The following is a 13,099-nucleotide window of genomic DNA, read 5'->3' on the forward strand; positions in this document are numbered from 1 at the left end:
GCTGTATTTTACGACCTTCAATGCTAAACGTACAATCTAATTTTATAATTTATGTACTTACCCGACCGGTGTCAAGGGTTCTTATCCAAAAGTCGGATTGACGTTGTGGCGCCCGATAAGGAAGTCGAAGTCATCGCGTCCTAGTCTCCGATATGGTTTGCGATCCCCATGATTCAATGCAATTGATCAAATGGAATTGCCCTCGTGATATATGTATCTTGAGGGATATCAAACGATTGCTAGTGCGATATCGAACTTGGAACAAGAGGGCCAAAGACTACAAACCTTAGAACCGGTGAGGTCCGGTCTGCGGATCCGAGGATCTCGTAAAACTTTCATTGACCAACGATTGGAATTCCTGCGAATCTATAAGTACGTTGTGCTGCTCTAATTACCCCTACGATTATCGATTCCTAATTGGTTTTGTCTGCAGTTCTGTTTTTCTTGTTTTTTGATTGGTCATTTCGGGGTGATTTCTCCGCCGGTCGCTTAATCTATATCGAAAGTGGCCAGTCACTACCGGCCGGTTCGGTTCGGATAAGTTCGTAAAGTGGTTTTACTGTGTCTGCGTCTGCAGGTCCGTCTATCGGGAGGTATTTACTACTGCTGACCGTTTTAGGGCCTATATTGGCCTGCCGGTTTTTATCTAAGCCCAGAGTTCGCGGACAGTGGGCCCTGGCTACGTTGCCCCAGTCTATTTGCCGTGGTGAATCTATGTTTCCGCACGGTTTTATCTACCTTCGTATTGGGGTATCTGCTGTCTTATCTTTCATCTTTGGGGGTTACTGATTCGGGGTTGCCTTACACCCAGAAAAAACCTTTAAGAAACTGATATAACTTATTAGCAGTTGCTTTTCAAGTTGCAAAATGGAATTCCCAGCTTTATCTCTGAGGTAATATGAATGGCACGCCAAAAGTTAATTAAGAAATGTAAAAACTTTTCCCTAATGACTTATTTACCTGTACTTTGGCAGTTGTTTTGAGTACTTAAACTTCTGAATATGAAAGCCTTACAAGTAAGTGGAGTTTATAGTATTATCAAAGTATCAATTTTGCTGGGTAAAGGATAATCCATTTTAATTATTAATATGATCTGTTGAATGATTTTCTATCATCAGAGTTTCTGAAAACCTTTTTATTTTTAAAAAGGAAAATATCTTAAATATATAAAAAATCTATAATAGTTATAAATTTGCGATGTCATCTTAATTTGTATGCCCTGATCTTCATATAGTTATTATTTTTTCCAAGTGCAACTCTTTCATATATTTTAAGGTATTCCGTGCGGATTTATTTTGCCTTTCGGTGGGTACTTCCTTATCCGAGAATCGGAACCCCCGTTCTGGCCGATCTGCGATCGCTTAACGAAGAGCACACGAGAGCACGACACCAAAGTTTCCACCTCCCCCCCCTTTGAAAGTGTATTACCTGGTACAGAGGTACTGCCGTGGGTTTTCTCTAAGCGAGTGTGAGTGTATGCGAATAATTTCACGCTTATTACCTGCTGAGCGCTGGCAAAAGCAAAAAACGCTGCTTGACTTTGGAGGTTCTTAAAGCGGCCAGCACTCGTATAATTCTCAGTTCCAGCCGCGGCATTCACGGCACCACAAGCGCGCCTCCAGCCCAGAAAATTAAATTGAAAAGCCAACAAATACGAAACTGCAGTTGGAGTTGCCAAACCAACCATAACCAAGGGCTGGTCAATGCAATGTGCTAATTATAGAAGCGAAAAAACCAGCAATTAAACAGCAAAACGCAAATAACCATCCATCGAGTAAATTCGTTTTTTAACTGGAAACGAAAATGGAGTTGAAAGGAGTTCAGCCGTCGAATGGCTCCGCAAATGGAAACACCGCCAACGGATCGCCGGAAGTAAGTGATGAAAAAAATCAAGGAACTAATAACATCCCTAATGGAATTGCTTTCGAGTGGCACTCGAAGAACTCAAGTGGTTAGAATATCAGATTAGAAACAGAATGGCCAACAGTTCGTAAATTAAGTATACGCCCCATGGTACACAAAAATTTCAAAAAAAAATTTAAAAAAAATATATAGATAAAGTTCCATTGGACTTTTGCCCACAATTATGATTTTGATTGCCTGCCCTTCGTCATACCTGCCCATTCATTTCGCTCAGTGTGGCCTTTACAATCGCCGAATGACTTTATGATCATTGTGATCATTAAGGCAGTTAGGGCTTAATTGCAGGCCAATCGACCGACAAACGAAAATGCGATTTACGGTCCACCCCGAAAAAAAAGCGGGGCTAAAAGACTTTGTCAGGCGGATATATATACTATATGCATATCTTATACGCTTTACGATCCCCTGCGCCACATAAATATCCGACGTACGACGTCTTTTGTTCTATTTAGAGCTCAATAATGCCCTAAAACCGTTAGTTATCTGGGCAACTAGCGCTCCGCTTTAGATCAGCAAAAACTATACTATATACCATATATGTGTGCTATATGGCCGAAGAGCTGGAAACCCGTTTTCACTGCAGCAGCCATAAACCGACGAGCAAATACTATATAAAAGTGTATTACGAAGTGACAAGTTCTTTCTCTATTATATATTACAGCATTTCCCAGAAAGTGCAATGCCTTATAAAAAAGATATAAAGGCTATGGTTCTTATAAACGATTCCAAAGTTAGCAATTGAGATATCATGCTTTGAGTTCTTGGAATCCTTTGGGTACAAATCTATCATATGAAGAACTGAAATACCAATGTTCTTCTTTGTATCTCAATGTATTGGTTTTTGAATAATTTCTCGATTTGAAATCAAAAGATAAAATCTGGAACCTGAATGGCAAGTGCATCTCTGAATCAAGGTATTCCCCCTGAAAGAGTCATCAGAGCTGGATTGCATGCAAAATGCAGATCATTAAATATAACTAATCGATTTAAATAATAGGGTTTCCCCGCACCAACTGACATTGACAGGCCAAAACAAAGCGGCATTAAATTGCGGTCAGCATAAGTTTAATTGAGGTAATTCCCAAGTTAGAATTTCCCAGAGGGCAGAGAAACCCAGTCAATTATGCATTAGATTTTCTTTTATCATCAGTTCATCGGCCTGTGGGGTATACATATATTTATAAATACCTCTGTAAGGCATCCAAAATGAAATGGTAATGGAAAGATTGTAACACCTTTTGCCGTTAAAGATAAAAATGGATAAGCAAACAGTTGGGCTCCGGCTATTTCATAGATATCCCATTCGTAGATATGTCTCGATGATGCAGTTTCGTTTTCATTTACCTCCGTAATTGCGCTGGCTTTTACCGCCCCACGGCAACCCGCTCACTTCCCCAGCTGAGTTATTGTTTTATTTAAACAGCTTTTTCGGAATAGTACAAATATGTAAGCGGCAAAACAGTTCTCGCGTTCCCAACTCTCTGATAATAAAAATAAAAAAAAAACAATAGCCCAGCTACCCAACAGCTGCTGCCGTGCAAATAGATTTCGCCAAATGGCAATCATATTATTACAAATAATAATGGTAGAGTCACAATTTAATAATAAGTTATATGATAGATTTTAAGATAGGTTTATTTTATTTTGAGGCTATATTGGTGGACAATTTAATAATTTTTTAAGAACTAAATATACCAGAATACCTTAAAAGTTCTTAGTTAAGAAATTGTATGGTTTAGTAATTGTTTTCTACTCTACAAAAAAACCCTTTTTTTTTGTTAATTTTCGCATGCCTTATTTGTAAACGACAGATGGTTTTTATGCCCAAAACAAATTACTTTTTCATATATTAGTCACTGAGTGGAATTTAATTTTCCAATTAAGGTGTGAACAGTTCCAGACTTACTTGGTTTTAAATAATATAAATGATTACTGGTATTTTGCTAATTTAAAGTTAAGATATGCGATCAGTTATCGACTGAATCATTATGAATTAATCAGTTTAGTTGGGGAATTTTTCGTAGCTGCGCATTAGGTAAATTTCGCTTTCCCTAAATCGGTTGTATAAACTTCATTTGTAATTGTTATTAATAGAATTTAACTGAGGCAATCAACGTCAAACGACTTTATGACTATTCTATATAAATTTGTAGGCGGCTAGGGAGATACTACAACGATTTAGAACCCGCATTTTCTAACTACCGAGATGATTCATGGTTCTTAATTTACATGTTCACATGTCGCTCGAGAAATTAATCATCATTTAACTAAATAACTTAAAGATCTCACTATGGTTAAGTACTTGTAGACCAATAATACTAAATCGATAACTGGGGCGCCTTTCTTGAGTGTCTACTTCAAAGTGATTCTAATCTAATCATAATTGGGCGCACTAAGATAAATATTCCATAATGGGCATATATGTGCACTATCAGGTGAAGTCTGGTGGCGCATTAATTTGGCATGACCATGGGTTATCTGGGATTGGATCTGAAAATGCCGCACGCATGACGTGCTCGTGTTTGTCCAAGAGTCCAAGGCTCGTGGCCTGATGGATGCTTAAATATTTAGTCATGTGTCTGGTATACTTTTCGGTTTTATTTTGGGGCTATTAAATCTTGCATTCCCCGAATTGCGATATCACAAAATGGCCAACTCGTTGTTTATTTCCAGAAAACAGATGCCGAAAAGGCGACAGTGGAGCGCACCAATTGGGGCAATGGCCTGGAGTTCCTCATGTCCTGCATCTCGGTTTCCGTGGGATTGGGCAATGTCTGGAGGTTCCCGTTCACGGCCTATGAGAATGGAGGCGGTGCCTTCCTGATACCCTACATCATAGTGCTCTTTCTGATCGGTAAGCGGGGAATATCTTTCGATTTAATTTTAATTTTTATTTTAATTCTCTTTTTTTTTCATAGGTAAACCCATGTACTACTTGGAGATGATCATTGGGCAGTTTACGAGTCAGGGAACCGTGAAGATCTGGTCGGTAGTGCCCGGATTTGTGGGCGTGGGCTATGGCCAGGCCTTCGGCACCATCTGCATCATCTCGTACTACTCCTCGCTGCTGGCCCTGACCCTCTACTACCTCTTCGTGTCCTTCCAATCGGAGTTGCCGTGGTCCTATTGCCGAGACGAGTGGACCAACTGCGTGAATTCGAGACCCCAGGAGTATTTGGAGAATCTGCTGGCGAGCATGTCCTCGGCCAATAAATCAGCCGTCAGCAGCATTAGTAGCTTAGCGGACGAAACCAATGCAACGAAACTGCAGAGCAGCTCCGAACTCTACTTCCTGTAAGTGCAATTAAATATTTAAATGCTAAACCACACTTTGTGGCCAAACTGGGTTAATCATCTATTGGTTCGAATTAAATATTGTGCTACACAGACTTAAGAAAACAAGCTAAAACATTTTCCCTTCCTTATTCTAGTAAGCTTGATTTTTTCATTATCACATTTGCGAGTCACTTATCTGTAGAACAGATTAAACTCACTGGTGATGCAAAACAATAAATACTTATTTAGCACTGTCATTATTTATTTGGTTTTGTTTTGTTGTTTAAGTGCTAAATGCAGTCAGCGACAACTTTAAATGGGAATTTAGCTTACATTTTTCTGCAGGCGCACCTGAACAATTTCATTTACTGAGAATAATAGTTTAGTAGTTTTAACAGTTAATAAAAAACAAAGATTATTTTTATGTTATACAGCAAAAAATGTAGGAAAAATATTTAGAAGTCAACATTATTTTTTCCCGCTTTAAAAATCAGCATTTTGCTGAGTATACCATTTTTCGCAAAAAAGAGAAAATTATTCATAAAATAAATTTCCAAGAAAGTGAAGGGAATCGTTAGTTTAGGTTGTTAGCTGTTCAGAACAGTATGTTTTTTTAAAGAAAAAACAAGAGAAAAATCCAAAAACCCAGATCCCAATTTTCATGACGTTACCTTATAAAAAAATTGCAAATTGGCGAAAATTTAATTTTTCCAAAATCACACGGAAAGTGTCATGGATTTATTTATTATTTTGTTATCTGTTCAAAGCTGTATGTATTTTCGGTGTAGGACCATTTTTGGCCGAGTTACACCAAAAGAAAAAATTCACATTTTTGTCAAAAACTTAATTCTCGAATTTCCAAAAAAAAAAAACAAAACAAAGCAGTTTTTTCGTTAAAACAAAAAAAATACTGATTTAAAGTATGGATTGTCATACCTTTCTGAACTCTTTATTAAATTTCCCATCGATTGGCATTTAAACATTAAACTTTTTATTTATTTTTAATTTTTCGAAAAAAATCATGGGGTACCCCCTTATAAAAAAATTAAAAATTGGCGAAAATTTTATTTTTTCAAAATTACACGGAAAGTTTTATGGATTTATAGCAAATTTTGTTATCTGTTCAAAACAGTATGAATTTTTGGTGTAGGACCATTTTTGGCCAAGTTACAGCAAAAAAACCAAAAGGAAAAATTCCAATTTTTGTCAAAAATTGAAATCGCGAATTTCCAAAAAAAAACCAAACCCGTTTTTTCGCTAAAACGTTGCAGTTTTTTCGCTATAACAAAGCAAATACTGATTCAAAGTATGGATTGTCATACCTTTCTGAACTCGTTATTAAATTTCCTAACGATTGGCATTTAAACCTTGACAATTTATTCATTTTTAATTTTTCGCAAAAAATCATGGGGTACCCCCTTATAAAAAAATTAAAAATTGGCGAAAATTTTATTTTTCCAAAATTACACGGAAAGTTTTATGGATTTATAGCAAATTTTGTTATCTGTTCAAAACAGTATGTATTTTTGGTGTAGGACCATTTTTGGCCAAGTTACAGCAAAAAAACCAAAAGGAAAAATTCCAATTTTTGTCAAAAATTGAAATCGCGAATTTCCAAAAAAAAACCAAACCCGTTTTTTCGCTAAAACGTTGCAGTTTTTTCGCTATAACAAAGCAAATACTGATTCAAAGTATGGATTGTCATACCTTTCTGAACTCGTTATTAAATTTCCTAACGATTGGCATTTAAACCTTGACAATTTATTCATTTTTAATTTTTCGCAAAAAATCATGGGGTACCCCCTTATAAAAAAATTAAAAATTGGCGAAAATTTTATTTTTCCAAAATTACACGGAAAGTTTTATGGATTTATAGCAAATTTTGTTATCTGTTCAAAACAGTATGAATTTTTGGTGTAGGACCATTTTTGGCCAAGTTACACCAAAAAACCAAAAGAAAAAATTCCAATTTTTGTCAAAAACTGAAATCGCGAATTTCCAAAAAAAAACCAAACCCGTTTTTTCGCTAAAACGTTGCAGTTTTTTCGCTATAACAAAGCAAATACTGATTCAAAGTATGGATTGTCATACCTTTCTGAACTCGTTATTACATTTCCTAACGATTGGCATTTAAACCTTGACAATTTATTTATTTTTAATTTTTCGCAAAAAATCATGGGGTACCCCCTTATAAAAAAATTAAAAATTGGCGAAAACTTTATTTTTTCAAAATTACACGGAAAGTTTTATGGATTTATAGCAAATTTTGTTATCTGTTCAAAACAGTATGTATTTTTGGTGTAGGACCATTTTTGGCCAAGTTACAGCAAAAAAACCAAAAGGAAAAATTCCAATTTTTGTCAAAAATTGAAATCGCGAATTTCCAAAAAAAAACCAAACCCGTTTTTTCGCTAAAACGTTGCAGTTTTTTCGCTATAACAAAGCAAATACTGATTCAAAGTATGGATTGTCATACCTTTCTGAACTCGTTATTACATTTCCTAACGATTGGCATTTAAACCTTGACAATTTATTTATTTTTAATTTTTCGCAAAAAATCATGGGGTACCCCCTTATAAAAAAATTAAAAATTGGCGAAAACTTTATTTTTTCAAAATTACACGGAAAGTTTTATGGATTTATAGCAAATTTTGTTATCTGTTCAAAACAGTATGTATTTTTGGTGTAGGACCATTTTTGGCCAAGTTACAGCAAAAAAACCAAAAGGAAAAATTCCAATTTTTGTCAAAAATTGAAATCGCGAATTTCCAAAAAAAAACCAAACCCGTTTTTTCGCTAAAACGTTGCAGTTTTTTCGCTATAACAAAGCAAATACTGATTCAAAGTATGGATTGTCATACCTTTCTGAACTCGTTATTAAATTTCCTAACGATTGGCATTTAAACCTTGACAATTTATTCATTTTTAATTTTTCGCAAAAAATCATGGGGTACCCCCTTATAAAAAAATTAAAAATTGGCGAAAATTTTATTTTTCCAAAATTACACGGAAAGTTTTATGGATTTATAGCAAATTTTGTTATCTGTTCAAAACAGTATGTATTTTTGGTGTAGGACCATTTTTGGCCAAGTTACAGCAAAAAAACCAAAAGGAAAAATTCCAATTTTTGTCAAAAATTGAAATCGCGAATTTCCAAAAAAAAACCAAACCCGTTTTTTCGCTAAAACGTTGCAGTTTTTTCGCTATAACAAAGCAAATACTGATTCAAAGTATGGATTGTCATACCTTTCTGAACTCGTTATTAAATTTCCTAACGATTGGCATTTAAACCTTGACAATTTATTCATTTTTAATTTTTCGCAAAAAATCATGGGGTACCCCCTTATAAAAAAATTAAAAATTGGCGAAAATTTTATTTTTCCAAAATTACACGGAAAGTTTTATGGATTTATAGCAAATTTTGTTATCTGTTCAAAACAGTATGAATTTTTGGTGTAGGACCATTTTTGGCCAAGTTACACCAAAAAACCAAAAGAAAAAATTCCAATTTTTGTCAAAAACTGAAATCGCGAATTTCCAAAAAAAAACCAAACCCGTTTTTTCGCTAAAACGTTGCAGTTTTTTCGCTATAACAAAGCAAATACTGATTCAAAGTATGGATTGTCATACCTTTCTGAACTCGTTATTACATTTCCTAACGATTGGCATTTAAACCTTGACAATTTATTTATTTTTAATTTTTCGCAAAAAATCATGGGGTACCCCCTTATAAAAAAATTAAAAATTGGCGAAAACTTTATTTTTTCAAAATTACACGGAAAGTTTTATGGATTTATAGCAAATTTTGTTATCTGTTCAAAACAGTATGTATTTTTGGTGTAGGACCATTTTTGGCCAAGTTACAGCAAAAAAACCAAAAGGAAAAATTCCAATTTTTGTCAAAAATTGAAATCGCGAATTTCCAAAAAAAAACCAAACCCGTTTTTTCGCTAAAACGTTGCAGTTTTTTCGCTATAACAAAGCAAATACTGATTCAAAGTATGGATTGTCATACCTTTCTGAACTCATTATTAAATTTCCTAACGATTGGCATTTAAACCCTGACAATTTATTCATTTTTAATTTTTCGCAAAAAATCATGGGGTACCCCCTTATAAAAAAATTAAAAATTGGCGAAAATTTTATTTTTCCAAAATTACACGGAAAGTTTTATGGATTTATAGCAAATTTTGTTATCTGTTCAAAACAGTATGAATTTTTGGTGTAGGACCATTTTTGGCCAAGTTACAGCAAAAAAACCAAAAGGAAAAATTCCAATTTTTGTCAAAAATTGAAATCGCGAATTTCCAAAAAAAAACCAAACCCGTTTTTTCGCTAAAACGTTGCAGTTTTTTCGCTATAACAAAGCAAATACTGATTCAAAGTATGGATTGTCATACCTTTCTGAACTCGTTATTACATTTCCTAACGATTGGCATTTAAACCTTGACAATTTATTTATTTTTAATTTTTCGCAAAAAATCATGGGGTACCCCCTTATAAAAAAATTAAAAATTGGCGAAAATTTTATTTTTTCAAAATTACACGGAAAGTTTTATGGATTTATAGCAAATTTTGTTATCTGTTCAAAACAGTATGAATTTTTGGTGTAGGACCATTTTTGGCCAAGTTACACCAAAAAACCAAAAGAAAAAATTCCAATTTTTGTCAAAAACTGAAATCGCGAATTTCCAAAAAAAAACCAAACCCGTTTTTTCGCTAAAACGTTGCCGTTTTTTCGCTATAACAAAGCAAATACTGATTCAAAGTATGGATTGTCATACCTTTCTGAACTCGTTATTAAATTTCCTAACGATTGGCATTTAAACATTAAACTTTTTATTTATTTTTAATTTTTCGAAAAAAATCATGGGGTACCCCCTTAAAAAAAAATTAAAAATTGGCGAAAATTTTATTTTTTTGTTTTTTTCTTCCTCTTTAGGGATGTAGTGATCAAGGAGAAGCTGGACATTTCGGACGGCGTTGGTGACCCCGATTGGAAGCTGACCCTGGCCCTGTTCGTCTCCTGGGTGGTGATCTTCCTGGTGATCATGCGCGGGGTGAAGAGTTCCGGCAAGGCGGCCTACTTCTTGGCCCTTTTTCCGTACGTGGTGCTCTTCGTCCTTCTGATCAGGGCGGTGACCTTGGAGGGAGCCCGCGATGGCATCCTCTTCTTTCTGGAGCCCCAGTGGGGTGAACTGTTGAACCCCACCGTTTGGAAGGAGGCCGTCGTGCAGTGCTTCTTCTCTCTGGCTGTTGGCTCTGGACCCATCATCATGTTCGCCTCCTACAATCGATTCGATCACGGGATCTACAGGGATGCCATGATCGTGACCACTCTGGACACCTTGACCAGTCTGCTGGGCGGGATAACGATATTTGCGATATTGGGCAATCTGGCGCACAATCTGCAGATCGAGAATATCCGGGATGTGGTGCGAAGTGGAACGGGATTGGCCTTCATCTCGTATCCGGATGCCATCTCGAAATTCCAGGCGGTTCCGCAGCTCTTCTCGGTTCTATTCTTCTTCATGCTCTTCGTCCTGGGAATCGGTTCGATTGTGGCCCTGCAGAGCACGATTGTGACCATCATTTGTGACCAGTTCAAGGGCTGGAAATACTGGAAGGTGGCGCTGGCCACCTCTGTGTGCGGGTTCCTCATGGGTCTGGTCTACGTAACGCCGGTAGGTTGCCTAGTTTTTAGTAATTTTTCTACTTTAAAACTGAGTTTAAAATTTTTTTAAATTTAATTTTTTTAATATATTTGATTTTTAACTTTTTAGGGAGGTCAGTGGATCCTCACTTTGGTGGATTTCTATGGCGGAACCTATGTGGTCTTTATTCTGGCCATTTTCGAACTGGCTGGAATCGTGTGGGTTTATGGTGAGTGCACAATTAACACTCCAACATTCATCACTTCCGTTGATCTAATGAAAATCCTTATAGGTCTGCAAAATTTCTGTGATGACATCGAGTTCATGTGCAATCGTCGGGTTTCACTGTACTGGCGGATGTGCTGGTCCTTCTTCACGCCGGTCATGATGATCATTATATTCATCTACTCGATGGCCACCATCGAGCCAATCAAATACAGCGATCTATATTTCCCTGAAGCCGCCAATGGTAAGTTGGTATTTCGGAATTAAGTAATTGGATTGGAGTTAAAATTGTTTTTTTTTTGTTTTAATTTCAGTTGCAGGCTGGCTGTTGTTTGCCATCGGAGCTGCCCAGTTTCCACTATGGGGCCTTTGGTATATCACCCGTCATTCACAGGGCACCTTCTGGACGGTATGATCATATATTATCAAAATATTTGAGAAGATTTTGGTACAATAAGTATCTAAAAATTTAATGAAAATATTTCAGTAGCACAAATCATTGATAATAAGATCCATTTCATAAGTTAGTTTATAATATATCCCATTTAATTACAGTCCTTCAAGGCCTCGCTGAAGCCCAGTGATCGATGGGGCCCTGCGAATCCAGATATAAAGCGAGAATGGGTGATCTTTAAGAACCAGAAGGCCGCCCAAAGAGCCGCGCAGAAGGAGACGTCCAAACTCGGCTTCTTCTGGCGGAAACTGACAAATTTCTGCGGCAGCAACAAGTAGAAGACCATGTATATAGAGCGGGGAGCAGAGATGGGGATATCACGGGGATATCAGAGATTACGATTAACCATAACCACTTGTTATTTATACGTACATATACGCCATTGTCAGCCTCTATGAAGCCATCACAAATGCGAAGCAATCCTTCGACCGAATATATCGCATCTATAAAAATATAAATACCTTTTTTTTTGTTATTCTATGTATGTATGTTTGTACAAACTTTATTTATAAAAGTGATAATATTGAGCAGAAAAAAATAAATTATTGTTATTAAAGAAATGTGAATTGGTGTTTTATTTATACCTTTTAAGGATCATCATCAACTATCAAAGTATTATCAATAAGATTGATAATAATAGTCCATGAAATTCCTTTAAATATAATATATTTTAACATTAAGTTCGATTAAACATTTACTAAATATTTGGATTGTTATTAATAGTTACATATTATTTTTGAAAGTAGTATCAAAATATTTAATCATTTACATAATAATAATATTTCTGGATCTTCAATTAATCATAGCCCATAGTTTCAAAGATCCTCTGCCACTTTCTGTTTCCTTGTTGCAGCCTTTAAAATATTTTAATAAATTTTGGAATATTTAACGAAATAAAAATCATACAAATGAAACACTTACTACCTTACGAAATTGATCTTTCTCTTGTTTTGTGAGTTTTGACCAACTCCTGGCGGCCTTTTGCAAACTCATCTTGGGACTTGGCACAGTTTTGCTGGCCCTAACCGTGGGATTCCTCTTGTCCTGATTACGGATAGTAACTCTTGGCCTCACCTGCATAACTGCCTATATAAACTCTGTGGTTAATCCAGTGACAAAAACTCACTTCAAATATCTTTTTCTGATGGGGCGTTAGCTTCCCCCAGGCATTTTCCCCCGTTCTCTTGACCTCTTCGTCGTCCATGTTGGCACGAGTCTTCTTGTAAATCCTCATGAACTTCTTAAGGGCCTTGGCCTCCGCCTTCGAATAGGGCTTCACATGAGGGTCTCCCATGGCACAGATTAACTACAGTATAGGTATATGAAATTTAGCGGAAAAGATATATCTTTAAATTTTGGGAATTTCTTTTACAAAATATTATACAAATTTTGGTTATGCTAGCAATGTTACATATGTGATGTTTAAGTAAATACTGATGGTTTTACCGAAGCCTGCCTTTTTCTATAAATTACAAGATCGAATTAAAACGAATTAAAAAACTGGTAACGACATACCAAAGTTCTGAAAATCTATTGTCATTTATCTGTGAGTAATCTTCATGTTTCC

General features: G+C 35.8%; 2 protein-coding genes across 3 annotated transcripts; one reads left to right on the forward strand and one right to left on the reverse strand.

Moving 5' to 3' along the window:
- Nucleotides 1-1,570: 1,570 nt before the first annotated feature.
- On the forward strand, nucleotides 1,571-12,092 carry NAAT1 (Nutrient Amino Acid Transporter 1). Its single transcript, XM_044392923.2, has 8 exons — nucleotides 1,571-1,872; nucleotides 4,597-4,777; nucleotides 4,842-5,217; nucleotides 10,142-10,883; nucleotides 10,983-11,082; nucleotides 11,146-11,322; nucleotides 11,393-11,487; nucleotides 11,634-12,092. Exons 1-8 carry the CDS (start codon nucleotides 1,804-1,806, stop codon nucleotides 11,808-11,810), a joined length of 1,917 nt encoding a protein of 638 aa, XP_044248858.1. The 5' UTR covers nucleotides 1,571-1,803; the 3' UTR covers nucleotides 11,811-12,092.
- A 151-nt stretch (nucleotides 12,093-12,243) lies between these two features.
- LOC108058192 (uncharacterized) lies at nucleotides 12,244-12,971 on the reverse strand. Of its 2 annotated transcripts, none has more exons than XM_017142784.3 (3): nucleotides 12,659-12,971; nucleotides 12,454-12,606; nucleotides 12,244-12,386 (listed from the first exon to the last, which is right to left on the reverse strand). In XM_017142784.3, exons 1-3 carry the CDS (start codon nucleotides 12,824-12,826, stop codon nucleotides 12,348-12,350), a joined length of 360 nt encoding a protein of 119 aa, XP_016998273.2. In that variant the 5' UTR covers nucleotides 12,827-12,971; the 3' UTR covers nucleotides 12,244-12,347. The 2 variants fall into 2 exon arrangements, with proteins under 2 accessions (XP_016998273.2, XP_016998274.2); XM_017142785.3 differs by having other exon boundaries at nucleotides 12,248-12,386; nucleotides 12,457-12,606; nucleotides 12,659-12,970.
- Between the last annotated feature and the right edge of the window lie 128 nt (nucleotides 12,972-13,099).

The sequence above is a fragment of the Drosophila takahashii genome, chromosome X (genome assembly GCF_030179915.1).
Source record: "Drosophila takahashii strain IR98-3 E-12201 chromosome X, DtakHiC1v2, whole genome shotgun sequence".
NCBI classification, from domain to species: domain Eukaryota; kingdom Metazoa; phylum Arthropoda; class Insecta; order Diptera; family Drosophilidae; genus Drosophila; species Drosophila takahashii.